The sequence below is a fragment of the Urtica dioica genome, chromosome 1 (assembly GCF_054948205.1).
Source record: "Urtica dioica subsp. dioica isolate 48M chromosome 1, U.dioica_male_clone48M_v1_H2, whole genome shotgun sequence".
NCBI classification, from domain to species: Eukaryota; Viridiplantae; Streptophyta; class Magnoliopsida; order Rosales; family Urticaceae; genus Urtica; species Urtica dioica.
In genome coordinates this window covers 4,171,121-4,196,082 of record NC_142756.1, presented here as the reverse complement: position 1 = coordinate 4,196,082, position 24,962 = coordinate 4,171,121, and the positions used below count along the sequence as shown (strand labels likewise).

Sequence of the window (24,962 nt, the reverse complement as noted above, 5' to 3'; positions counted from 1 at the left end):
TTTTTAAAACTGTCTATGGAAGGACAAAACCTTTAAGGTGATGGTCATTCCAGGACAATCATACAACCAAATTTATTTGTCTTCCTTTTTTTTTCTTTCTTATGGCCAATACTTTAACCCCAATTATTATTATTGTCTTTCTGCTGCATTATGGCTCAGCAATCGAAGACAAAACAAAGCCTCATACCACTTCTCTATTCAGAACTTATGAAACTGATGGCATTTGTTCTTCCATGGTTGAGAGCCAAGGTTATGCTTGTGAAGAACACAAGGTCTTAATTCACTCCTTTTTCTTTTCTTTTCCTTTCTTTTTTAGTCTCACAAGAATTGAGATCAACGTCAACATTTTATTGAGGAATTTCAGGTAGTCACAATTGATGGCTATGTTCTTAGCATTCAGAGAATCCCGGGAGACGAGGCAGGAGTCAAACCACCGGTTCTTCTGCAGCACGGTGTCCTCATGGTGGGTAAAATAATCAAATTATTGTAGCTTTGGTTAATTAAAAACTTCTTAACCATTCTTAATATATGGTTTGGATGCTTAATCAGGATGGAGTGACGTGGTTGCTTCTTCCGCCGCATAAATCGCTGGCTTTTGTGTTGGTCGATAACGGTTTTGATGTGTGGATCGCAAACACTCGTGGCACAAATTATAGCCGCACTCACATTCTTCTCGATTCGAGTGATCCGGTTACTTCTCTCTCTCCCTCTATCGATTATCTTTCTTGGTTCTCAGTATCTATGGACCTTTTAGCTCAAATAGTCCATGAATTATATTGTGTGCGTGTACTTTTGGTTCATAAGCTTATCTTTTTTTAGCAAAATGGCATTCAAAATATTATTTTGTACCAATTTTGTTATTTTTATAAATAAATAAAAAAAATATTAGTCTTTTGAAGTAAAATCCAACACCTTAACAATTCAAAGCATTTTCAAAAACTAAAATAACTTGTTTAGAACTTCAAAACAAACACAATGTTAATTCTAATCTAAATTATTTCAACTTTTTTTTGTTTTTTTTTTTGGTTGCATGCTTATATTATAATTAAATCAGTCTTCTGTGTAGTAATAATTAGTCTTTTTTAACGAAATCCAACACCTTAACATTAAAAAAAAAAAAACTTCAAGAACTTTCATTGAAACGCAATGCTAATCCAAGAATTTAACATTGTTTCACTTTTATTCAACGAGTTAATCAAGCTAGCAAATATTTTCCTGTGTTAAGAGGTATTGGAATTGGTCATGGGATGAATTGGTGGCTTATGATCTTCCGGCTATGCTTAAGTATGTGCATGATCAAGCGGGACAGAGGCTGCACTATGTTGGCCATTCACTGGTGAAATTTTACTTTCATTTTTTTTTCTCTTTTTTTGTTTTTAATATCTGGTTCTTGAATATATTTTATTTTCTTTTTGTTAGGGAACTTTAATTGCTCTGGCTTCTCTTTCAAAAGACCAGTTATTGAGTACGTTGAGATCAGCCGCGTTACTCAGCCCCATCGCTCACGTCAGTCAGTTGACCTCACCGCTCGCTCGAAACGCTGCCGAGAATTTCATCGCCGAAGTGAGCAATCTATTATAATTTTCTTACTCTTCAATTTTCTCGTCTAGTTTTTAGTCCTCTTTTAATGGTAGCAATTTTCTCCAACAGACTCTATACTGGTTAGGCATTCATGAATTCGTCCCGCGAGGGTAAGAAAGAAGCTCATGAAGCATATCATGGTTTCTTTGACACACACACACACACACACACACACACACACACAAACACACACACACACACACACACAAAAAAAGTCTTCCGGTTATTGATGTTGAATTTAAAAAAGGCACTAAAATAAACAAATGTTCGAGCAGGGAAGCCGTGATGAATTTTCTCAAGGAAATGTGTGCGAAACCGGGCGTCGATTGCACCAACTTGCTCACTGCTTTCACAGGTTTTTTTTTTTTTTTTCTTTCTTTCATTTATGGTTTTTGGTCTTACCATTTCTAAATGTATATATATTTATTTATTTATTTAATTATTGGTCATTACTCAGGAGAGAACTGCTGTGTTAGCTCTTCCGTAGTACAAGTTTTCCTTGACCACGAGCCTCAGTCAACGTCGACTAAGAATATGATCCATCTGGCTCAAAGTAAGGATTTCTATCTTCGAAACATTTACTTTGAAACAAACCCTTAGAAGACCATCTCCAATGATTTGGATTCTATTTTATGTTGAATATCATTTTTTTTCTGAATCAACAATGATACGCCAAATCTGGCATACCGATTTTTCAAAATGTATTTTATGAATACTGACCAAAAATATTTAATCCCATAAAATATAGTTAGTTTACAGTTTTTAATCCAATTTTTTTCTTGGTGTTTTTGTTATATATGTTTTTTTTTTTTTTACCATTTACAGTTTTATTTTTTTACCACTTACAGTCTCATTTAGAATAAGAGCTGTGTACGGTTAAAACCGGTATTTGTTGAACTATATACTTTATAAAAGTCTTTTATCCTTGAAATGAGTACAGTTTCATTGAGTTTTTTTTTTTTACTACTTGCAATTTAATTTAGAATAAGAGCTGTGCACTGTTTCAATTTATATATATATATAAAAAAAAGCAGTATTTGTTAAAGTTTTCAAAAGCCTTTATCCTTGAAATGAGGGTGAAATTTCCCAAAAACTATACAATTTTAGCCCCACCACTAAAATTATTAAAATAATTTCCACAAAATATTAAAAAATGTTATACGGACCCCATTATCTTTATATATGGAACAAAAAGCAATGAAAATGTATAAAATAAAAAATCCAAATTAAATTCATGACATCTTATGATAATATCTAAATTGTGCATTGAAAGAAGATGCCCTTCGAATTCCTCATGCCGCGTTAAGAATTTCACATATGTTCAGTGATAAGAGACGGAACGATAGCGATGTTTGACTACGGCGACGAGAGCGAGAACGAGAGACATTACGGGCAGCCGAAGCCTCCGTTGTACGATCTCACGCAAATCCCGAACGAGCTTCCTCTGTTCCTCAGCTACGGAGGCGCCGACGCTCTCTCCGACTCCGAAGACGTGAGGCTTTTGGTGAAGAGCCTCGAAGATCGCCACCGCGACAAGCTCGTCGTTCAGTATCGACACGACTACGCTCACGCCGATTATGTCATGGCCGAAAACGCAAAGCAGGCTGTCTATGATCCTCTCGTTGCTTTCTTTACGCTTCACTGAAATCATCGGCCACTTCTCGATTTGTGCTCTCTCTGCTTGCACATTCCTTCACTGTCACAACTCACTGTCTTATCGACTCGATTTTAGTTCGGCATGACTCAAACTCATCTCCTTCCAAAACTCTATCATCTCTTGTCCGAATTCCCTCGTTGATCATGTGTCTATTATTATGGTAATATAAAGGAGGATTTTTTTTCCCACTTGCTTAGGAATTATTTAATAAATGATTCCTAAACGAGATCAATCATTAAAAAAATTAATGAGAATGTGAATTATTTTAGTAAACATTGTACCGATTATTATTTGTTGGAAATTTAATTATTTTGCATAATAAACTAAGATTCCAGCCTCGGCCTTCGGCGCTAAGCATCGGCTCTGGCCACGCCGAACCCGTTGGCCTCGGCAATGATGCCAAACTCGACCTAGGCGATAAGATATGTCAGCCTCTAAACATTATCCACGATGCTGAACACGGCCTCGACACTTGGCATCAGCATTCTTCAACGCTGGACTCGGGCTCGGAAGGCCGTCATGGTCCTTGGCTCGTTGGCATAGGGCAAGCCTCGACGCCGGTGCGCAAGGCCCGCTTCCTCAAAAATAGTCTCCCTCGGACCCACGGTTACTTTGGCCCTTCCTTCTCGACCTTCAGTCCAATCACCCATTGAACAAGCCCCGAAACTAGAGTTTGAGCCTCAACTCTCAAATTAGCACGTATGTGGTCCTAGGCCCAGGCTCCACAAAGGGGCTCGGACAAAGGGTCCAAACCCGGGCCGTCTGGGCCCCATAAATGGGTCCGGACACAAAGGCCAAACCCAGATGTCATCGACATAGAGTCTAGCCCTAGCTTTGCAAACGAATCCGCATATGCGAAATTCGAACTCTAATCCTTGGCTCTGTCCAACCTCGAACCCAAGTTACACGTCTATATTCGGCGTCCAAAACTTGTCGCATGATGGGGATTGCATTTTTCCTCTTGTATATCTCCACTAACCATTAGCTTAGAACCTCTTACGACTTTTCCACTTCTGATCAGTGCTTCTATAGCCTCTTTCACATTGAAGTAGCCAGTTATGTTTTGCCTGATATCGGGGTTGAACGCGCAATATTTGGTCCGATCACTCATTTTCGAGATATCTTTCTTGTTTTGAATCAGATTGTGCACATCTTGTGTGTTCATATTTTACATAGTGGTACTTTTAAGGAACTCGTTATGGGGATTCAAATTTTTATAACCATTGCCGGAATTCCGAATCTACCCAGAATCCTAGGATTATGCGATATTAAAGGGAAATTCTCATTATAAGTCACCCACTAAGATAGCCTACTCGGAGTACCAACTAATATAGTGACTCATCCACTATACATTATTTTTGTGTTTGAAACATGACATGTTATAATATACGCCTTATGAAAAAAAATATCTCATACATAATACGACTCTTTCCCTTTAACAAGAATATAATAAAATCATGCACTCATACATACATAAAATACACACACGTTGTCGCTATCACTACTAAACAAATATTATATAATATATGCATAATGCAATGTTACTGTACTACGGTACAATCACGGGAATAAAGTTCCACATATAATGCATAGGTCCCTATATAACGACAAAATCCATGAGAATAAAATGATGTAACATTAACATACATATACCTTCTTCTTTTATTCATATATATATATATATATATATATATATATATATATATATTTTTTTTTTTTTTTCCCCCACCCTTCATTCATATATATTGAACAAAAAAACATATAATTTCTTTTCGCCTAATTACAAGAATATTTTCCCTCCCTTTTTTTTTACATTAAAATTGCGTAGCGCATACTATCACTCACCATCAGATGGTTAATCTCAGAGATTTGAGCAAACTCACCGCCGGCCCAAACCCCGGCGTTGGTGTGGTGGTGATGACGTGGCTGAGAGAAGCAAGAGAAGAGCGAGAGAATCGGGACCCAAACGACACCGCAAATGATGGCCATGCCTTTCCAACGCCGTGACGATCTTCTGTTTCTGATCATCAGCAACTCCGGTGGGTTGTTATTGTTCGCTCCGCCGCCGAACATGCTCTCATCGGCCACTCTAGGGCTCTTCCTTATGTTCTCAAGGTTGTGCCCTAGAATCGCAAACCTTCGCATCATGGTCTTCGTTTTATATATCAGAGACGTTTGTTGAAGGAGATCTCAGAGGGTTTTTCGTTTCTTTATTAATGTTAGGGAAAGAAGAAAGAAAGAAAGAGAGAAGGCTTTTTATATTTGCTTTTGAGTAATGGCACTCGATTGATAGTGCTGGTTTTTTATCGCAAATGTCTATGAATGCTTTTTAAAGGACATATCTTTCGAACTAGCTTTATTTTTTATTTTTGGCATTTCTGTGCATGTGGGGTATTACTGTGGCCAACGTGCCGACAAAGCTTCCTAATGATTATCTAGTGTTTTGTTTTTCTTTTCTTTAAGAGAAAATATATAAAAGGCATAAGATAACAAATGTGTATTTATAATAATATTATAATGCTGTGTAGTAGTATTATCTGTAATCAGAACAAATATTAAGAGTAATTATGATTAGAACGAAAATTTGTAATTAAATTAGCACTTTTATAAACATGAAAACGGATTTCTAAAAAAAAAACCCATTACAAGATGCACGTGATCTGAAAACCAGAGACGGAGCCCTAAAATGGGTATTCAAATTTTTTTTTTAATTAAATTTATATAGAAAAAATTTCAAATAAGTCTCCCTCATTTTTTTTTGTTTTAACAAATAGGCCCCCTAATTTCTTCCTCTAGCTCCATTTCTGTTGAAAATTGATAGTTTAGGACGTCGCCTATGAGAAAAGCAATGTTTTATCAGTTATAAAGAATATTTGAAATATTTCATTTACCACGTCAACTTTAAATGTTGCTAGCTGCCTGAGCGACGTGTCAACATTTGCAAGGACTCACTTCATCCCATAATATTGTTGATAGGTCTTCCACAATAAAAAAAAAAAAATAAAAAAAAAAAAAAAAAAATTACTTCTCGTAGATTGTTATACATCTTCTCGCCATTTTTAGCAAACCTGTGAATTTTTCACCGGAGTCAAATTTCTCGACGTCTATGTCTCTCTTCAGTGTTCCTCTACTCGGATTCAATATCTGACGTCCCGTAAGTTTGTAATTTTTTTTTAGAATATCTTGACTTTAAATTTTATATGTATTGTTCGGTTGTCAATTTTGTTTTAATATAGTTTTGACATCGGTTTTGTTTTTTTAATGATGTACATTCCATTTTTAAAAAAAAAAAAAAAAAAAAAAGTTTTGTTGTTTTGCATTGAATTTTGGCCTTTTTTTTATTTCTTAGCTGTTCTAATTTTTTTTTACTAATTGTCTAACCCGATTGCATAAATAAATGTTATATGTAAAAACTTAAGCTTTGTGAACATCCGTGTTTTGAAATTATTGGAATATGTTATATAGATTTTGAAGAATTTAAGAAATAGATTGTCATGATGGAATATTAATATTTTAATCATGTTAAAGCAGTACACTTTTTTGAAATTATTGAAAAGTAACATTATCTTTCAGATTATAAACAATTTAACTATTCAGATGTTATACTTAAATGTTGTTTGTCTTGGTTCTGACCCTTGTGTTGCTCAAGCAAGGATGAACACCAAACAATCACGAATTGCGAATCAACACTATAAATTCAAAAAAAAAAAAAAACCCTAAGAATTTAAGTGTTGGCTGAAGTGAAAACTAATAACTCTTAAACCGAACATTCCAATAGATATGATATGAAACGCGTCAACACAGTAAAATAAATATTAATTAAAAAAATTCTCACCCAATAACATGTGGAGATCAAATGAGTGAAGGTGAAATAAAATTTGTGGATGGCCTAAGACCACCACCGGGGCAAGAAAATGTAAAATAATTTATATGTGGACGATAAGAATCTCCACCACCCATATTTCAAAAGTACTGCTTAGTGATCAAGAAGACTTCATTTCCTTGGTCCAAAACACAAGAATTCCTCTACCAATAAGCAATTATACCTTGGTAAGACTTTTAATTGGATTTTGGACCAAGGAAATAAAGTAATTTTTTTTTTTTTTTATCTATAGGCAGTATTCTTGAAAGAGTAGTGGTGGTGGTGGTGTGGTTAGAGTTTTTTTTTCAATTTTAAAATATTCAAATATATATCTCAGAGGATCCAAACATAAATAAGGGTGTAATAATAAGATTTTCAAAGAAAATTCAAATAAAAATTAAAGAAAATCAAAATTGGGAATAGATATGCCCCGTATAAATGATTTTTAAGATATGCATGAGTAATAAACTAAAAATTGATGGTATAAATACGATATTTTTTTAAACTAAAAATGTACATACAACATGTTCATAAAACACAAGAGACTTATGATATATTCCCTCTAAGTTATTTTCCAAGATATTACACTGGCTTGGTGCAAGATTCTTATCAAGTCAAGTAATAGTTGATAAATGTTCAATTTAGATCTTTTGCTTTCGTGGATTCGTATATGTTCAATAGTTCCGGCTTCCTTGAGATCGAGTTTATGAAGACTATATTCATTGCTTCGGTGAACATTAAAAAGACTGGGACATGAAATAAATCAAGTGAACTGTTGCATATAATGCATATATCTATGGTGGTTGAGAAGAGTATCGGATATATATCATTACAGTGGGTCCAAAAGAGTGCAACATTGCACTTTACAGCGTGTAGGTTACCAAATTATTTCGATAGTGAATTCAGGCAAGAGTGTAACACGGTTAAAAAAAGGACCAAATTTGATTGATATTAATAATTCACAAATATTAAGGACCTAAATACAAATTAAACTATAATTCATAGACTATTCAGTTTCTGTCAGAATATATGAATATGGGCCTCAACAATGTTCCCTAGCTAGAGAATAGTAAACATTCGGTCACAGCATTTAGTTACGTAGTTAAGCACTTCAATAAATTACAGATAACTTTTATAAGTTAATTGTATTTGCAAAAAAAAAAAAAAAAATGTTTCTGAACTTAAGTTCAGGTTATTTTCAGTTGATAAATATTTACACAACAAAAATATTATCATATTGATTTTGAAGTTTTTTTAGTTATAAATATTTGTAAGAAATCAATATTCAAATACGAGAGAGAGAGAGAGAGAGAGAGAGAGAGAGAGAGAGAGAGAGAATGTCATGAAATTTAGTAAAAAAGAATACATTTTTCTAAAGCGAGTCTTAAGTCTTAACCCTAGCTAGCTAGGTTAGTCCTCAAAAATCGCCATCATTTCCCAAAATGATTGAAAACGGTTAGATCGACTGTATAAACAAATGAAAATAAAAATAAGAGCAATGCTATTTAGCACGGATCACAAATGTATACGATCCACACATTTTTTTGACACGTGGCACTTTTTTTAAACACTTTTTGGTGTTTAATGTTTTTGGTGGGAGTCGTGTGAATTCGTGACCCGGGTTACAAAGCATTTCCGTAAAAATAAACCCTAATAGTGAAGTGGATGTCGATGGATCATAGTGTAGTGGAATTGGTGAGACAAGCCGGCGGATTTTGAATCCCTCCCACAGTCGGGACGACATTTTTACACTCGGAGGCGATCGGGCCTTGTTCTCCGGTGTACCGGAGATTGATGTCCGTGATCTCAACTTGCTGGCACGGCAGTCCGCTACTACAAACGAGCTTCACGGCCAACGCGGTGGAAGAAGTGCCTCGGATGTTCTTGAAGCTCACGCCTTTTATCTGAACCCTAGACGGGACGTCCATGTCCGTGCACTTGTTGTACGGGCAGTACTCTTGGTCTATCACCACAGGGTTCCCAACGTTCTCCATCACGATGTCCTCGAAGTGCAAGTCCGAGGCCGTCCCCGCCTCGGCCCCGGGCCAGGTCTTGATCCGAACCCCGTTTTGGGTGTTTTTTAGGGTACAACCCGTTATGTGAACTCCTTCGACAGGCTCTTCGTTCGCGTACTTTCCGAGGCTTCCGATGCTGATTCCATGCCCGGGCCCGCACGCCACGTTGGAGATCGTGATCCCTTTGCTTCCATCGCCGATGGACACGCAGTCGTCTCCTGTCTGGATGTTCGAGTCGAGGACTCGGATGTCTGAGGACCGGCCGATGTGGATTCCGTCCGTGTTTGGGCTATTCGCGTCCGCGATTATCTTGACGTGTTGGAACGTCACGTTTGTGCAGCCCAACACGTTGACATGGAACTGCTTGCTGTCCAGCGACGTCACGTCTTGAATAATGGAGTGAGAAACGAAGTTGAATCTGATGTTCTGCATTCATTTCTTTTATGAGGTGTAGCAATATATACTATTATATGTTGATTAAAAAAATTATTATTATGAACTAATTATTTTTCTTATAGTAACGGACGATCAACAGTAAATCATGGGCAGATGGAACTATCGTTAATACTTTTACATCACGTCTTGAGTAATGGAATCACGTCTTGAATAATGGAGTAAGAAATGAAGTTGAATATGATGTTCTGCATTCATTTCTTTTATGAGGTGTAGCAATATATACTAATTATATATTGATTAAAAAAAATTATTATTATGAACTAATTATTTTCTTATGGTAACGGATCAACAATAAATCATGGGCAGATGGAACTATCCTTAATACTTTTATTAATGTCGTTGGAGAAATGGTAACACATACTTCTACTACAAAATGTTAAAATATATAAATAAATATTCGTCAAGTTACCGAGTACGACGAAAGAAGTGGCTAGAGTAATTAAGTTATGGTGTTTCATTTTATGAATATATAATATTCTTTCAATTAATACATTTTTCCCATAATTTTTTTTTTATATTGGTTGAAAACAAGTACTTACAATTGGAAGATTTGCACAATAGTCCTGCTCTGAGCATTCCTTGCCCCAAAATGGCTTCCCTTGGCCGTCGAATATTCCATCACCGGAGATGGTTAAAAAATCGACGTGTTCAAAAGCGACCCAAGTATCGCCGGCGGTGAAATTATCGTCGATCTGCGGAGCCTGTAATACTCCTTGGAGATTGAATTCGATCGGAGATTTGCAAGGTCCTTGAAATGTTGCTCCTCTTAATTTGAAAATGCCTTTTGGCACTACAACTTTACCCGGAGTTGACCCATTGCAAGTAACATTCCATGAATCCAATAGATCCTGAAGAAGAAGAAGAAGATTTTTTTTTTTTTTTTTTTTTTATAAAATTGACCTATTGAAGATGACACTATATATTCTAGAAGATGAGGCTGACCTGAGTGATATCGACACTAGGGAACATAATGTCATTGTTTGTCACGTCAAATGGGGTAACAATATTTCTGGCTTTTGCTATGTTGCAAAGGTATATAGAAGCTATACAAAGTATAATTATAATGTACATTTTCAGATTCATGATTTTTTCGTCAACTCTCGTCTGATTTTTCTTCTTTCTTGATCGCTTTTTGTGATTCTGATGATTTTACCAAATGTTGTTATATGTACAGAGTGCAGCTTTAATTGGCTTTCAATTCTTTGTGACCCATTTGATTCTAAATGCAAAATTAGGTAATAGCTTTGGTTATTATTGAAGAGAAGAATAACATATGCGTTTTTATATTTTCCTTTCATATACACTTAGGATTAATTGAAATACAATAATTCTCCATTGCACCCCCAACTTATTACATGTTTATTTGTTAGGTTCATTTTTTCCATTATTTATGTCCATATATACTCAATTAATCCTTTGATTATTCGTAATTATTACATTTTATATGGGGCCTATATTATATATATATCAGAGTCATGCAACAGTATATAAAACTGAGTCACGCTATATAATATATTGCAACTATTTTATATTATATTTAACTCTTTTCAACCAAAAAAAAAAAAAAACGTATCAAGATTTTTAATCAATATTTAAAATTCTAATTGAATAGTAATTTTTATTTATTCAAATGATCTAGAAATTAGAGTTATAATATATCGAGAACGAGCAGGCCCGGCCCACTTACAAGAGAACTAAAACAACGTCTTTAGGTCCACTCTCTCAAAAGGCTCACGAAAAATAAATTCCCTTTATATATATATATATATATATATATATATATATAATATGTAATAAAATAAAATAAAAATTCAATTAAAACCTGTCCAGACGTACAACTTGTACTTTAAATCCAGCGAAGAGAAAAAAAAATTAAAACAGTCATTTAAAAATTGGAATCCTGGGCTCATTTGCCACACATAAGTAATTCTCAATTCCTATCAATTAAAAGGCTTTATGTATAAGCCTATGCTTTATTGTATAAGCCCAATTCCTTGACATCATGCTTTACATGTGTATAATACGTATATGAACTAACGTAAAAAAAAAACGTATATTCATCTTCTATTTTGAAGTCTGATGACTCTGAACCAACGCTTAACACTTGTTGCCGGTGATGATGGATGGAGTATGGACATTGGACACACCAACAACACTATTTTCCTACGTGAAGAAGGATAAAAGTGATTGAATTCCAGATTTTATTTATCTAAACTTTATTTATCTTTTTATGTGTGTGTATTGATTGATTGTTTCATAGATTTCAATTAGTTTTTGTGAGTTCAAGTGTGATTTTTTTTTTTCTTGTTAGAATTGTAGTGTTAATTGTCAATTTTCTTGGTTTGGTTTAAATATGTCTAGTAAAAAATATCAATCAGGGTATGATAAAAAAATATAAAAAAAATAAAAAAATTCAATCTAAAAAAGAAACAACAAGAGAGGAAGATTTACATAATTTAAATAGTGACAAAGTGTTGGTAGAAAAAGAGTTAGAGAAAGAGATTAATATTGATGAAACATATGTGATGTTGTAATGATTGATGAAGAAGTTGAAGAAATTCTCCAAGAAGAGGAAATTGACATGGACAATATGATTTTAGTGAAAACTCTATTAATATTTTTGATCCATCTAAATGGAAAAATGTAGATCATAAGTTGAGAGATTTATTGGTGGAAAAAAGCTCTATTAGAGAAAATGATATATATTCTTTTCAAAAGGTGATAATTGTAGATATTTTTATTAACTTTTTTTTACACGAAAAAACTACTAAATGGTAAAAGATTTGATAGAAGATGATTAGTCTATTTAAAGGAATCAAATAAAGTGTATTATTTTTGTTGTAAATTATTTGGTACAAAATTTAGTATAAATTTATTAGGAAATGATGGAACAAACAATCTGGATAAATCTCTGAACGTGGCAAGATGGTTTTCAGCCTCAATAGATATAAATGTGTTAGATGGGGTCGTGTAATTCAATTTTGAGTTTTGCCATCATCTGGTTCGAAAAAAATTACATTCCACGTGCGTCATTAATTACATATACGTATGTATTGGTATTACTTTCATTTACCATTTTATTCATGGCTTTATTGAATTATACATTTTTAATGAAGGTTTTTAAGTACCTTCTGCACAATCTTACGAGTAGCCAATAATTAATTAAATCACGTCTGAAGTCTCGACCTGGATGACGTGTAAATATGTACTTGCGTTATTAATTTTCCAGTTGATAATTAAGCGTTTCTACACTGTAGTAGGGTCAAAAATATAATGAACAACCACGATTAATTTATTAATCTCATGAACCGATGAGCTGTTTCTCAAATAAGCAACGGAAAATAACATTAAATTAGCTGTAATATTAATCTGAAGCATTAAATCATTTTTTTTTATAAAGGGCTCTTCAAAAGAATATATTAATAAAAGTAAAAATTTGGATTGCAAAATTAGTGCAAAAAAAATTCAAAAACTTCTACAAGAAGAAGATGAAATGTGGACCATATAAACAATCATAAATACTACAAAATAATTTATGGGTTACCCGTCTATGCAAATTACCAGTCATTATCAGATTACTACACGAATCACGAGCGGAAAAGCCGGTATTTGCTTGTTGCAGATTGCAGTTTTAGGAATTTTGCTCGAGAGATCCACGCCCAAAGAAAAAATTCATATCTTAGATCTGATATTAAGATCTGAAGAAAAATTCAAAATCACTCTGTTAAAGATCGGGCCATACAAATGTTGTTGCGATATTTCCGCACACGCAAGTGCACGTGTCACCCACGAGGACTAGGCTTAATTAATAACTAAATCAACTAGAACGAATTGAACTCAGCATATGGGAAAAAGGCTGTCACAAATTTTTTACAAGAAACTAAACAAAGTAATTAAAGGTGGTCTTACGGCTTTACGAAGGTAAGGACCATGGTTTCACTAGTCTATTCAATGGTTTGGATTCTCGGAATTTTTGCACGATTTAAACACTCAAACTTCGCTAGTCACGTTCACAAAGATATCGATAAATCTCTCTCGAGCATTTAGCAACTTAAACTTATGGCGAAATTTTATCTCTCAATTTCATCGCGTCGCACTGAAAAACTTCGCGCCGAGATGAATTTTGATCTTGACCTCCAGCGTTGACTTCCAAAATGAGCCGTTTTGCTCCGTTTTGACTCCTGATACCTCCAAAACAAGTCCAAAATCGTCTCGGAACTCGATTAAGCTCCCAAAATCTGACATTCACATGAAAACTCATAATAACCGTCAAATACACTCAAGAACAAGCTAGATTCAATCCAAAAAAGGGGATTTGTACGTATTAAATGCACTATCATCACATCCCCCCAAACTTGAACCTTTGCTTGTCCTCAAGAGCAACACACAAAAGTAAACACTAAAGAAAAACATACAAAATAAGTTATCTACTAAACAACTAGAAACTAGAAATCGATGCTTGAACTACATCATCTAGTGCATGTTCACCTCAACTACAAGTCCATAATCAAGATTTGGATTACAAATTTGCAAAATAGCTTTGATCACTATATCATACGAGTGACCAAGTCTATTTATGCCAAATTTCAAAAGTTGGAAGAGTAGAAATCACATTACACATAGGAATCCTAGTTGACTATTTTGAGGAAGTAGAACTACACACATTGACACACTTGTGAAGACTTGACTTTGAACAATGTTATGGAACTCTAACAACTCATTGATCTTGACTAGACTGGTGTATGTTGATTTGTGTATTTTCAAAGACATAGAGCCCATCCTTGACTTTTCCCTTCATCAAGATTGTACCTCTGAGAATATCCTTACGAAACACAAATCAGGTCAAAACTCAAAGAACACTAAATTATCTTGAGCAAACTTGGACATAGACATTAGATTCTTTGTGGTTTTAGGAACATGTAGTAGTTTGTTTTAGACACAAGAGATGATTATGCACAAATGAAGAATGAAAACTTAGATAACCAAATATCTTTACCATCTCCCATGAGGACTTGGTAAGTTCCTTGAAACTTAGCTTTTGTTCCAAGATTTCCAAGATCGGCATTGATATGATTCGTAGCTTCTGAATCTGGATACCACTCGTGCTCTTCCGGTGTATACAGGCTTGATCTTGGAAGCTTTATATTGTTGCAGGCATGTCTTGTACTCCTTGATCATAGAAGTATTCTTCTGCTTGAAGGCATTGGTCAGGATGATGACCACAACTCATTTTCCATCCTTTACCTTGACCAAGATGAGCAACATTGCCTTGTACTGGATTGGCAAAGTTTGGAGTTTGGAAATGACTTGGACCTGTGACGGATTGATCAAATCGGTAGTAGCACTAAGTCGCTGTGTGACCTACCTTGCCACAGACCTGGCATTGAACTCGATTTGATTGCCAAAAACTCTTGCATCTTCCTCGTTGTTGAGAACTTCCACTATTTGAATGACCTCTGCGTCCAGTCTTATTGGTGCAGAACTGGTTAGAAAGTGTTATGCGTTGTTGTTGATTGAATTCCCCAAGAAATATTGGTGATGATTGCTCGGGCTTCGTGATTGTTGGTTTGTCCTCGTAAGATTCGCCGTTAGAAACTCGTTTTCATCGTGCTTTCTCTCCAACATAACTTCGTGATTGAGTATGAGAGACTCGAGATCGATGACCGAATATGGCTATGTACGGAGATTGATTAACGTGAAAAACATCTTGTAATCTTCAGGGAGCCTGATGAGAATTGCATCGACGTGTTCCTTCTATGTTGTTTCATGACCAACAAGAGCAAGAAGATCGACGAAGTTGCGAATCTTCATTAGAAATTCGTTGATGGTGAGATTGTGCTTCTTCATGTTTTGTAGTACCAGCTTGTATTGCAACATCTGCGCTCTCAATTGAAATCCATAGAATTGCTCCAGCGTCGAGACGAGTTGAGATGTGGTTTCGCAATTAAGAAACCTAGAATAATGAGATTATCTTTCATGGAAGAGAACAACCAAGACAGAATCAACTGATTTTGTTGTTCCCAATCCATAAATTCAGGATTGATGTTCCCAGCACGTTCGTGTTCGAGAGAAAGAAATTTATCAGGCACTTGGAAAGTGGTGGAGATGAAATTCTGAAGCTGATGGCCTTTGATTGCTAGTAGAACTTGCTTTCTCCATGAGAGGAAGTTGTTCTGATCAAGCTTCGTCGCGATTGGATGGTTGAACATCAAAAGCGTTGCAGACCTAGTCGCCGCCATGGAATTGCTGGAACTCGCGTCAGAAGAATTTTGGGGATTTTTTCGCTCTGATACCATGTAAGATTTCTGATGAATGAAGAGAGAGAGATAGAGAGAATGAAGATGATCAGAAATGATTCAACGATTCTTCATCGATTTCTACACTATCAACTAACTATATTTATACTAATTGACTGCTAACAAACATCTATCATTTTTAGAGGCCGAGCACGACCGCCAAGGTATTAGTCCTTGAGTGTAACCACGGTTTTCCTCCGCCATACGTGAGGGTTTTAATGATATTCTTCCCGTGGTGCCGCCCACGGTTAAAAAAAAAAAAAAAAAAACATCTAGTACAGAATTACAAGTCTGCCACTACTTCTAAGAAACTAACGTGGCTAACATGTCTTGGCTAAGCTGGCTATCCACTTGCCATCTCAGCGAGTGACTTGTCTAACGTTCACAACTCTGAGGCCTCTCTTGAGCATAATCTCAAAAGGCAATAAATTAATCAGACCAAGTAGAGCAAGCGGTTCTCTCCGCCTGTTTTTATTATAATATATTTTTCACTGGTTATGTTTATAAAATGACCTTATTGTGGCTTAAATTTCTATTATATTTGTGGATCTATTAGATTCCAAGATTGTGATTGGGCTTTCTTTCCTTTTTCTCGTGAACAGCGGATTCATAGTTATACTACATATTTAATTAACAGAATCCGTTTTTTATCATCTTAAGGTAACCTAGCGATATACAAATAACTACTTGTTATACATAATTTAAGTAATTATTTATCACGATACGCATATTAATGGTTGGTAATTTTTAATGAATAAAACTTTATCATATATCCTCCATTAGAAATATATAATCCTTAATATCTCTATTTTTATACTTTTCAAAACAAAATTTGTTTCGATACCGAAAGTACTAACTACAGCAGGATTTTGTGTCCAAGCATTGGTTTTAACTACCACCATCCATTAACCCTATATATAGTCTTAGAATATATCGATCGATTCACCTCACTTTAACTCACCCTTTAATTTAGGTTGGCCTCTAAAAATCGTCCCCGCTGCCATTACCCATAAAAATCCACGGTGTGTTAAGCTTCCCAATTTGATTTATAAATACTACAAAGTTCCATCAAACAAACCGTGGTTGTATAATCAACGAGATATCGACAATCATAATATCATAAAAAAGAAAATAAAAAATGGGTCAAAGAGAAAACAAGAAGATACTATTGTCCTTCTTGGTACATTTGTCGATCATTGTCGTCGCGCAATCATCAACATTTGACGTGAGAAAGTTCGGAGCCAAGTCCAATTCCGATGTTTCGCAGGTACATTATATACATATATGACGTCATGTGAACAAACCCTAGTAGTAGTAATAATACCATTGTTAACATTTTTTTTTTCAGGCATTGACGAAGGCATGGAAAGAGGCTTGTGCTTCGACGTCGCCGTCGAAAGTGTACATTCCGAAAGGGACGTACGCTTTGAGCCGAGCCATGTTTGCCGGCCCGTGCAAGGCGGCCATAGAATTCCAGCTTGAAGGGACGTTGCAAGCTCCGTCGAGTGCGAGCGGGTTCAAGGACGGAGACGGTTGGGTCACATTCGAGAGAGTCGAGAGACTCACGATCTCCGGCGGCGGAGTTTTCGACGGAAACGGCAAGGCTTCTTGGGGAAAGCATTGCACTATTGGTAACTATTGCGGCAAACTTCCCATTGTAAGTCTCTCAAAAATCTCATGTTTACTATTATGGAAATTGAGATCAATAATAATACGTACCAAGACTTTTTCCTTTTTAAACTTTTTGAACGTATATGCATGCATGTATATATATGGTACTACGAGCATTTGGGGATTTATGTTTTGTTATACTAAAAAATATAATAACACTCAAATATCTCCTTTGGTTTATTCCATATTTAATCACACAAATATGTCATGAAATCTTATATTTATATAGTGAAATAGAAAATAAAGTCATTCTATAGATAATGGGAAAAAAAAAATCTTCAAACTAGTCATATTTTTTAGAATAATAATTTCAGTTTTATTTTATTTTAATAATCGAAAATTTTAAAAGTAGTGAATCTAAAACACACTTAATTAGTAGTCGATATAATAAGATCCATTTTTTTCATTTGAAATCACACAACTAGGTCATGAAAAATATATTGATATATATGGTCATTAATAAAATAGAGTAGATTATTCCCTATAGATAATGGGGAAAAAGAATCTTTCAATTAGTCACATTTTATTTTACAATCGCAAAATTTTAAAAGCAAATCTAAAACACACTTAATCAGTGGTCGAAATAAGATCCATTTATCTCATTTGATATCCTAGCACATCAAATTTATGAAGGAAATTCTCTAATGTAAACAATTATGTACACACACATAAATTTAAATACTAAGTATCAAATCATTTCATTCACGAATCTCGGACTAACAATTTCCATTTTTTTTCCTTTAAATAAATTAAAAAAAAAAAAAAAAAAGAACCTTAGGTTTAACTTCGTGAAGTACTCGGTGATCAAGAGCGTGACGTCGCTGAACAGCAAGCAATTCCACGTGATGGTGCTCGGCGGGGAAGGGCTGACCTTCCGGAACATGAAGATCATCGCCCCCGAGGACAGCGCAAACACGGACGGAATCCACATCGGACGGTCCACCAACATCAACATCACGGACTCGTTCATCCAGACCGGGGACGACTGCGTCTCCATCGGGGACGGGACCTCGAAGATCACGGTCTCGAAGGTCACGTGCGGGCCCGGCCATGGGATCAGCATCGGTAGCCTCGGGCTCTACGCTAGAGAGACACCCGTCGTGGGAGTCACCGTCAAGAACTGCACCTTTAAGGGCACCTCCAACGGGGTTAGGGTCAAGACGTGGCCCGATTCCCGAGAGATGGCCGCTTCGGACCTCCGGTTCGAGAATCTCCTCATGGTCAACGTCGGAAACCCCGTCCTCATTGACCAAGAGTACTGCCCTTGGAACCGATGCAACTTGAAGGTATGTATATGCATTGGCGGAGCCAGAAATTCAAGTCAGGTGGCAAATTTGAAAAAACAAAATTTGAAAGGGGTGAATTTGGAAAAATTACATAAATTTAGGCAAAATATATTTAAAGAATGTTAAAAAATTTAGAGTACAAATTATAATTTCTAAAAGTTTAGAAGGGGCTTTGCCCCTTTTGAGCGGTTTGTTTTAAACGGTTTGGAAAAATTTAGACCAGATTTGGACCCTTTTAGAAAATAAACGGATAAAAAATTGATTTGGTCGGTAATCTTTATTCATTTTTTTCATAAATTTAAAGAGAGAATAGTAAAACTAAAAACAATTGCTTTTAAAAAAAATTAACATAAGCATTTAATAGTTAAGTTATGTCAAACCTAAATATTACGTTTAAATGTCTTATGATTATTAAGATTTTTAAAAAAAAAAAATAATGAAAGTTTTTGGACCGATTCAATCAAAACCACGATCTCAATTTTTAAATATGGTCCACACTAAATTGGATAATTTTAAATTAGACCGAGCTTTAAAAAATCAGTGATCTAGTCTTCTTTAATTACAATTATTATTTTTTATTTTTTTAACACTGTTAGACTCACGCTCGAGATAATGGTGAAAAATAATAACGTGAGTGAAATGAAAGTTTAGTTTTCATTTTGAAATACAAAAGTTCGGGTTATTTCCTTAACAAACTAGTTCGGGTTAATTTCTTAACGAAACAAATTCAAGTAACTGTTCAGTTCTACATATATACCATATATATATTAGCTAGCTTCGATATATATGTATAAATGTATATATTCTAAAGTGTGGTGGTGAATATATACATCTTGGTACGTATCAGAAACCATCAAAAGTGAAGCTGAGCAAGGTGAGCTTCAAGAACATAAGAGGAACTGCGTCGACCCCGGATGCGGTGAAGCTTATTTGCAGTTCAGGCTATCCATGCCAAAACGTTGAAATTGGAAGCATTGACATCAAATACAAAGGAAATTTAGGGTCAGCCAAGTCAGTCTGTAAAAATGTCAAGCCAAAGGTCACTGGATATATGTACCCATCTGCATGCGGATCTAAGGCTTAATTCATACGTACGTACGTGCCTGTATTTAACTCCACCGGGCTCCAACAATCTCACCCAAATTATGAAAATATATATATCTCTATAATTTATGGTTCAATTTCATAATTCTGTCTCGTGGCTCCTCTTTTTTGTGAATAAATTTGATGAAAGGGTTTATTAACGAAAGGAGAATTAAGTCTGAGTACTGAAAATTGGATTATGTGTGTTTCTAAGCCGCGATGGAGAATTGTATGGTATATACTCCAATATTCCGTCAAAGGCTCAACACTTGGGCTTATGGAAGATAGTGAGTAGGAGAAGAAATTAGATGAGAAATTTGTGAGGAAATAATGTAAATGAATGTGATATTTATAGGAGAAAAAAATTAGGGTTAAAAAATAAGAGAATAAAACAAAGACTGAAATCAACGGAAGCCACTGAAAGAAATAGTGTCGTACCATTTCAACTTATTTTCTCGCTGGTCAACAAAAAGAATAATTTCTTCCGTCCATTGTCAGTGGAAAAAAATTTCATTCCTTTAATTTGGCAGAAAGGAATAAAATTGCACCTTACCAAAAGGAAAGGAATAAAATTTAACCTCATTTCTATTTTAAATGCCCAGATTTATTAATGTATCAAGGCGCTAATATTTTTACAGATATAAAACGAATGGATAGCGTGTTTAATCATTTTAAGTTAAAACTTTAGTCAAACTATCTAAATATGAAGAAAATGTGCCAGATTCCTTCAAGCTATTAAGTTTCTTTAAAGAAAATAACTCCATTATAAATTAAGTTTTCTTGAACAATTTTCAAAATTTTAGAAAGTCCATTGTTGTGTCGAAAGATCTTCTTCTAAAAAAATTAATGTAGAAATAACATTATAAGTTATGACAAACTTAAGAAATGGATCTACAGCATTTATGAAAAATTATATAAAAAAAAAAAAATTGCATTTTATGATATATAATTAAAAATTATTTTTACTTTTTTTTTTACCTTGAGTGGGCTAGAAGATGTTATATTGGGCCAAGCCCATTAAGTATCTTACCAAATTATTAGAGAGAGCTCTACAAATATCTGATTTGAATAGATTAAATCCCCGAGTATCTTTATATTTAAATATTTCATAAATACATTTTTATTTCTAATTTTATAAGATTTTGTCCTTATTTATAATGAAACTGTAAACATATAAATTGTAAACGGTTAAATAAATTTCAATAAATTATAAACATTGAGGTCCCATTTGAAACCCAGAAAATATGAGAAAATTTGAAGAAAATTAATAATAGTAGAAAACAGAAATCAAAATTTTTTGTTGTGTTTGAAAGTCGTATAAAATTAATATTTTCTTTTATTTTTTCTTAATTCAAATAAAACTAAAAAAAAAACAACGGATTCTCATTTTGAAGACTAAAAACTATTGTTTATAAAGATATTCATGAAATAAGAAAAATAGATGAGGTGTTTGATGGATTAAATTAGAATAAGAAGGTCATTTCTACCGCTTATACATCATTCATTTCTGACTCATTTCCCCCTTATGAATCTTAGCCCATTTGGCGTAGTTATAACGTGGATAGGTAAGATAAAAATGACTTTTTCTCTCCGTACAGTTTCCCTTGTGTAAACCTTTTCATAGGTTTTGCTGGTTTACCGGCGTGAGTCGTTGCGGCTCTGTCTTTCAGTGCTACTCCATGGATACCAATGGTGGTAGGGGAATTGTTAGGTCTGAAGTTGCTGGGGAGCAGATGGATGTGGTGTGCCAAACCATGTCTATCTCAGTTGCCGAGTTGGGAGTGGAGGAGTTGCCCAAGGTGATACCCAGAGGGGAGGTAGGGAGCTTTGTGCTGGTAGGGAAGATAATCTCGAGGAAGGTGGTCAGTCGAAACACCATAGCTGCGGTGCTCACGCGGGTTTGGAACACGGAGGACCAGTGGAGCATCGTAGAAATGAAGCCTGGGGTTTTCAAGCTAACGTTCAAGTCCAAGAAAGACAGAGATGCTATTCTCGCGAGGTGTCCTTGGACGGTGCGTGGGTGTCAGTTTCTCGTCGAAAGCTGGCCGGAAAATCTCACTTTGGAGGAGATTCAGTTCAATAAGTGCCCTTTCTGGGTAAGATTGGTGGGTTTACCTCCGGCAATGGTTTCTAAACAGGCGGTGGAGCGATTTGCTGGGTTGTTCGGCGAACTAATATCGGGTAAACTGAGCAGAAACGCAAAGTTTAATCAGTTCGTCCGATTCAGAGTCAATGTGCCCATTCTCAAACCTCTCTGTCCGGGGTTCTTTCTGGATAGGGGAGCGCTTCCGTCGGTGTGGGTACAAGCCAAGTACGAGAATTTGGGGTTGTTTTGTTTCGGGTGCGGCATGATCGGCCATGGTCAAGGAGATTGTTGTAGAGGGAAGGAAGTATATGTCTCAAAGGAAAACTTTGACAGCGTACCTATGTTTGGTGAGTGGCTCTGTGCATCCTCAAAAATAGGAACTTGCTTCACAGACGGTGGCCGGAAGCCTTGGCAGGGGAAACCCATCAGCATCGAGGATGAGACCGGAGAGGCAAACATGGGCGAGAATCCCAAGACGGGCCTGGAGCAGGGTGTCAGCGGGACAGAAGTGACAGACGCTGATCCCATCCAGGAGAACGCTGGTGGGAAACACGACCTCGGACCGCGTGGCGGTGTGGACAGTGGGAATTTCCAGTTTGGTGCTCTAAAATCCTGTGTCGATCTGGGAGATGGGAAAGGGGGCTCTGCGATTTCCCATCCAGGACGAGAGACAGTCAACCCTAGCTGCTCCTTTAAAGCACGCAATACACAACTGGGCCAACAAAAAGGGCTTGGGCCTAACAGGTCTCCTGGGCCCAAGAAGTCAAAAAAGGCCCAGGCTGTTACAAGCCATAACGCAAGGGCTGGTGGGGCTGGAAATAATCGCACATCCACACCAAAGAAAAGAGCCAGGCCAACTTTGGGAGCGGAGAACTTGCCTTTGAACGCTGAAAGCTCCTTACACGATGTGGCAGTGGTGGAAGGGCCGATAGAGCTATTCTGTGGGACCACGAGTGTGGAGAAACAGATAGTCGGCGAGGAAGGGTGTCCGTCCAACCCAAAGAAGAAGAGTAAGGTGCTCGTGGAGGAAGAAACGGTGGCTGGAAAGTCCAAAGGGGAAGATGCCTGGTCAATTCCTATTGCCAGTTCTATGTTACCTGCTCTGTTGGGAGAAAGGTGGGAAGCAGATTTGAAAGAGGCTGGTGCTATTGTGGAGGTCCCAGGGAATGGCAATCTGGGTGAAAGACTGTTTTTATCAAATGAAGAATTATCGGCGGCCGGCCAGAGGCGGGCCGACCGGTCGCAATGAAAACCATATGCTGGAATGTCCGGGGGTTGGGGAACCCTCGGGCAATGGGCCGCTTACGAAGGCTGATTCGTGAGCGGAACCCGGACCTCCTTTTTATTTCGGAAACGAAATTAAAAGGAGTAAGGGTGGAAAGACTGAAATGGAGGTTGGGTTTTTCGAACGGGTTTGGGGTCCATGCTAGAGGATTGAGTGGTGGACTAGTCTTGTTATGGTCCGACAGCGTTGAAGTGTGCATTCGGAGCTACAATAAGGGTCACATCGACGCTTTAGTGGGAGACGGGGAGGGTCGCAAATGGAGATTTACAGGATTCTATGGAGAATCGGATGAATCTTCTCGTCACCTTTCTTGGGAGCTTCTGCGAAGAATCCAGGCGACGGGAGAGGAACCATGGATGTGCGCTGGCGACTTCAACGAAGTACTCTTTGATTTTGAGCATGCTAGTAGAGCAAGACGGCGTGCGAGTGACATGGCCAGGTTTGCGGAGGCGCTAGAGGACTGTGGATTATGCGACCTAGGATTTCAAGGGGCGCTGTTTACTTGGAACAACAAACAAAGTGGTGACCATAATGTGCAATGTCGCTTAGACCGGGCGTGTGCGAATCGGGCTTGGAAAAGACTTTTCCCGGCGGGGTTTGTCGAAGTGCTGGATTTTTGGGGATCGGACCACCGAGTCATCCTTATCGATACGGAGGCACGTCCTCCGGTCACTCGGTGCGTCTCGTCCTCGAGGAGACGGTGGGCTTTCGAACCGGGATGGCTATCCAACGAGGAATGTGGGCAGGTCATCAAGCGAGTTTGGGAGGAGACCTTGGGCTGTACCGGGGTGGAGAAATGCACCAAAGGGCTGGATTCGTGCCGGGTAGCTCTGACGGAGTGGGCCAGGACATCCTTCGGGCACAGGGAGAGGCGAATTAAAGATCTCTCGACGAGGATAGCTCAGATCAACAATGAGGTATGTTCTTCGGCTAACTGCAGGGAGGCGAAACGGTTGGGGAACGAGCTGGAAACTCTGATCCTTCTTGATGAGTACCATTGGAAGCAACGTGCTCGTGTGGATTGGCTCAAGGGCGGTGACAAGAACTCGGGGTACTTCCATGCTAGGGCCTCGAGGAGGAAGAGCCAGAACACCATTAGGGGAATCCTTGATGAAAGGGGATCTTGGGTCACGTCGGAGGTGGAGGTCCGAGAGGTGTTTGAACGGTACTTTCACGGCATATATGGCACGAATGGCGCGACCGAAGCTGATTTCGACATGATCACAAGAGAGGACGTTGCTATGCTGCCAGAGGCTAGCCGGGGACTGACAGAGGAGGAGTTCTCGAGCGAAGATATCGATAGGGCCTTGTGGGCCATGGGTCCTCGGAAGGCTCCGGGTCCCGATGGTTTTCATGCGTTGTTCTTTCAAAAGAACTGGAGTGTGGTGGGTCCGACGGTGCGTGAGGAGTGCCTAGGTATCCTCAATTCAGGGAAGAGTGCCAAAGGCTGGAATGCGACCAATGTCGTTCTTATCCCGAAAGTAAAAAATCCTAAGAGAGTGGTTGATTTCCGGCCCATAAGTTTGTGTAATGTGACCCTCAAGCTAGTTACGAAGGCGGTGGCCAATCGGATCAAAGGTATTCTTCCGGCAGTGATCTCTGAAGCTCAAAGTGCTTTCGTCCCGGGGCGTCTTATTTCGGATAATGTCACGATAGCCTTCGAGCTTCTTCATTCTTTGAGAAT

At 37.1% G+C, this 24,962-nt stretch overlaps 4 protein-coding genes across 4 annotated transcripts; 2 read left to right on the top strand and 2 right to left on the bottom strand.

Moving 5' to 3' along the window:
- The first annotated feature begins 6 nt into the window (after positions 1-6).
- Positions 7-3,491, top strand: LOC149406542 (triacylglycerol lipase 2-like). Its single transcript, XM_089607483.1, has 9 exons — positions 7-272; positions 365-463; positions 550-690; positions 1,226-1,336; positions 1,420-1,563; positions 1,651-1,691; positions 1,857-1,936; positions 2,039-2,134; positions 2,907-3,491. Exons 1-9 carry the CDS (start codon positions 102-104, stop codon positions 3,224-3,226), a joined length of 1,203 nt encoding a protein of 400 aa, XP_089463609.1. The 5' UTR covers positions 7-101; the 3' UTR covers positions 3,227-3,491.
- Positions 3,492-4,915: 1,424 nt separating this feature from the next.
- Positions 4,916-5,556, bottom strand: LOC149406541 (uncharacterized). Its single transcript, XM_089608572.1, has one exon. It carries the CDS (start codon positions 5,384-5,386, stop codon positions 5,048-5,050), a length of 339 nt encoding a protein of 112 aa, XP_089464698.1. The 5' UTR covers positions 5,387-5,556; the 3' UTR covers positions 4,916-5,047.
- A 3,124-nt stretch (positions 5,557-8,680) lies between these two features.
- On the bottom strand, positions 8,681-10,654 carry LOC149406540 (exopolygalacturonase-like). The gene is made up of 3 exons (XM_089627080.1): positions 10,514-10,654; positions 10,111-10,419; positions 8,681-9,541 (listed from the first exon to the last, which is right to left on the bottom strand). Exons 1-3 carry the CDS (start codon positions 10,652-10,654, stop codon positions 8,777-8,779), a joined length of 1,215 nt encoding a protein of 404 aa, XP_089483206.1. The 3' UTR covers positions 8,681-8,776.
- A 6,351-nt stretch (positions 10,655-17,005) lies between these two features.
- On the top strand, positions 17,006-19,908 carry LOC149406539 (exopolygalacturonase-like). The gene is made up of 4 exons (XM_089617071.1): positions 17,006-17,134; positions 17,216-17,524; positions 18,309-18,824; positions 19,672-19,908. Exons 1-4 carry the CDS (start codon positions 17,006-17,008, stop codon positions 19,906-19,908), a joined length of 1,191 nt encoding a protein of 396 aa, XP_089473197.1.
- Positions 19,909-24,962: the final 5,054 nt, after the last annotated feature.

Bases quoted from the DNA above. Each gene is read 5' to 3' on its own strand.
- LOC149406542 (XM_089607483.1), top strand. From the start codon at position 102: ATGGCCAATACTTTAACCCCAATTATTATTATTGTCTTTCTGCTGCAT. The intron at 1,337-1,419 runs GTGAAATTTTAC...TCTTTTTGTTAG, and splicing joins ACTATGTTGGCCATTCACTG to GGAACTTTAATTGCTCTGGC. The intron at 2,135-2,906 runs GTAAGGATTTCT...ACATATGTTCAG, and splicing joins TATGATCCATCTGGCTCAAA to TGATAAGAGACGGAACGATA.
- LOC149406541 (XM_089608572.1), bottom strand. From the start codon at position 5,386: ATGATGCGAAGGTTTGCGATTCTAGGGCACAACCTTGAGAACATAAGG.
- LOC149406540 (XM_089627080.1), bottom strand. From the start codon at position 10,654: ATGAATCTGAAAATGTACATTATAATTATACTTTGTATAGCTTCTATA. The intron at 10,420-10,513 runs GTCAGCCTCATC...CTTCTTCTTCAG, and splicing joins CTAGTGTCGATATCACTCAG to GATCTATTGGATTCATGGAA. The intron at 9,542-10,110 runs GTAAGTACTTGT...AAATGAATGCAG, and splicing joins ATTGTGCAAATCTTCCAATT to AACATCAGATTCAACTTCGT.
- LOC149406539 (XM_089617071.1), top strand. From the start codon at position 17,006: ATGGGTCAAAGAGAAAACAAGAAGATACTATTGTCCTTCTTGGTACAT. The intron at 17,525-18,308 runs GTAAGTCTCTCA...AAAAAAAAAAAG, and splicing joins ATTGCGGCAAACTTCCCATT to AACCTTAGGTTTAACTTCGT. The intron at 18,825-19,671 runs GTATGTATATGC...GGTACGTATCAG, and splicing joins GGAACCGATGCAACTTGAAG to AAACCATCAAAAGTGAAGCT.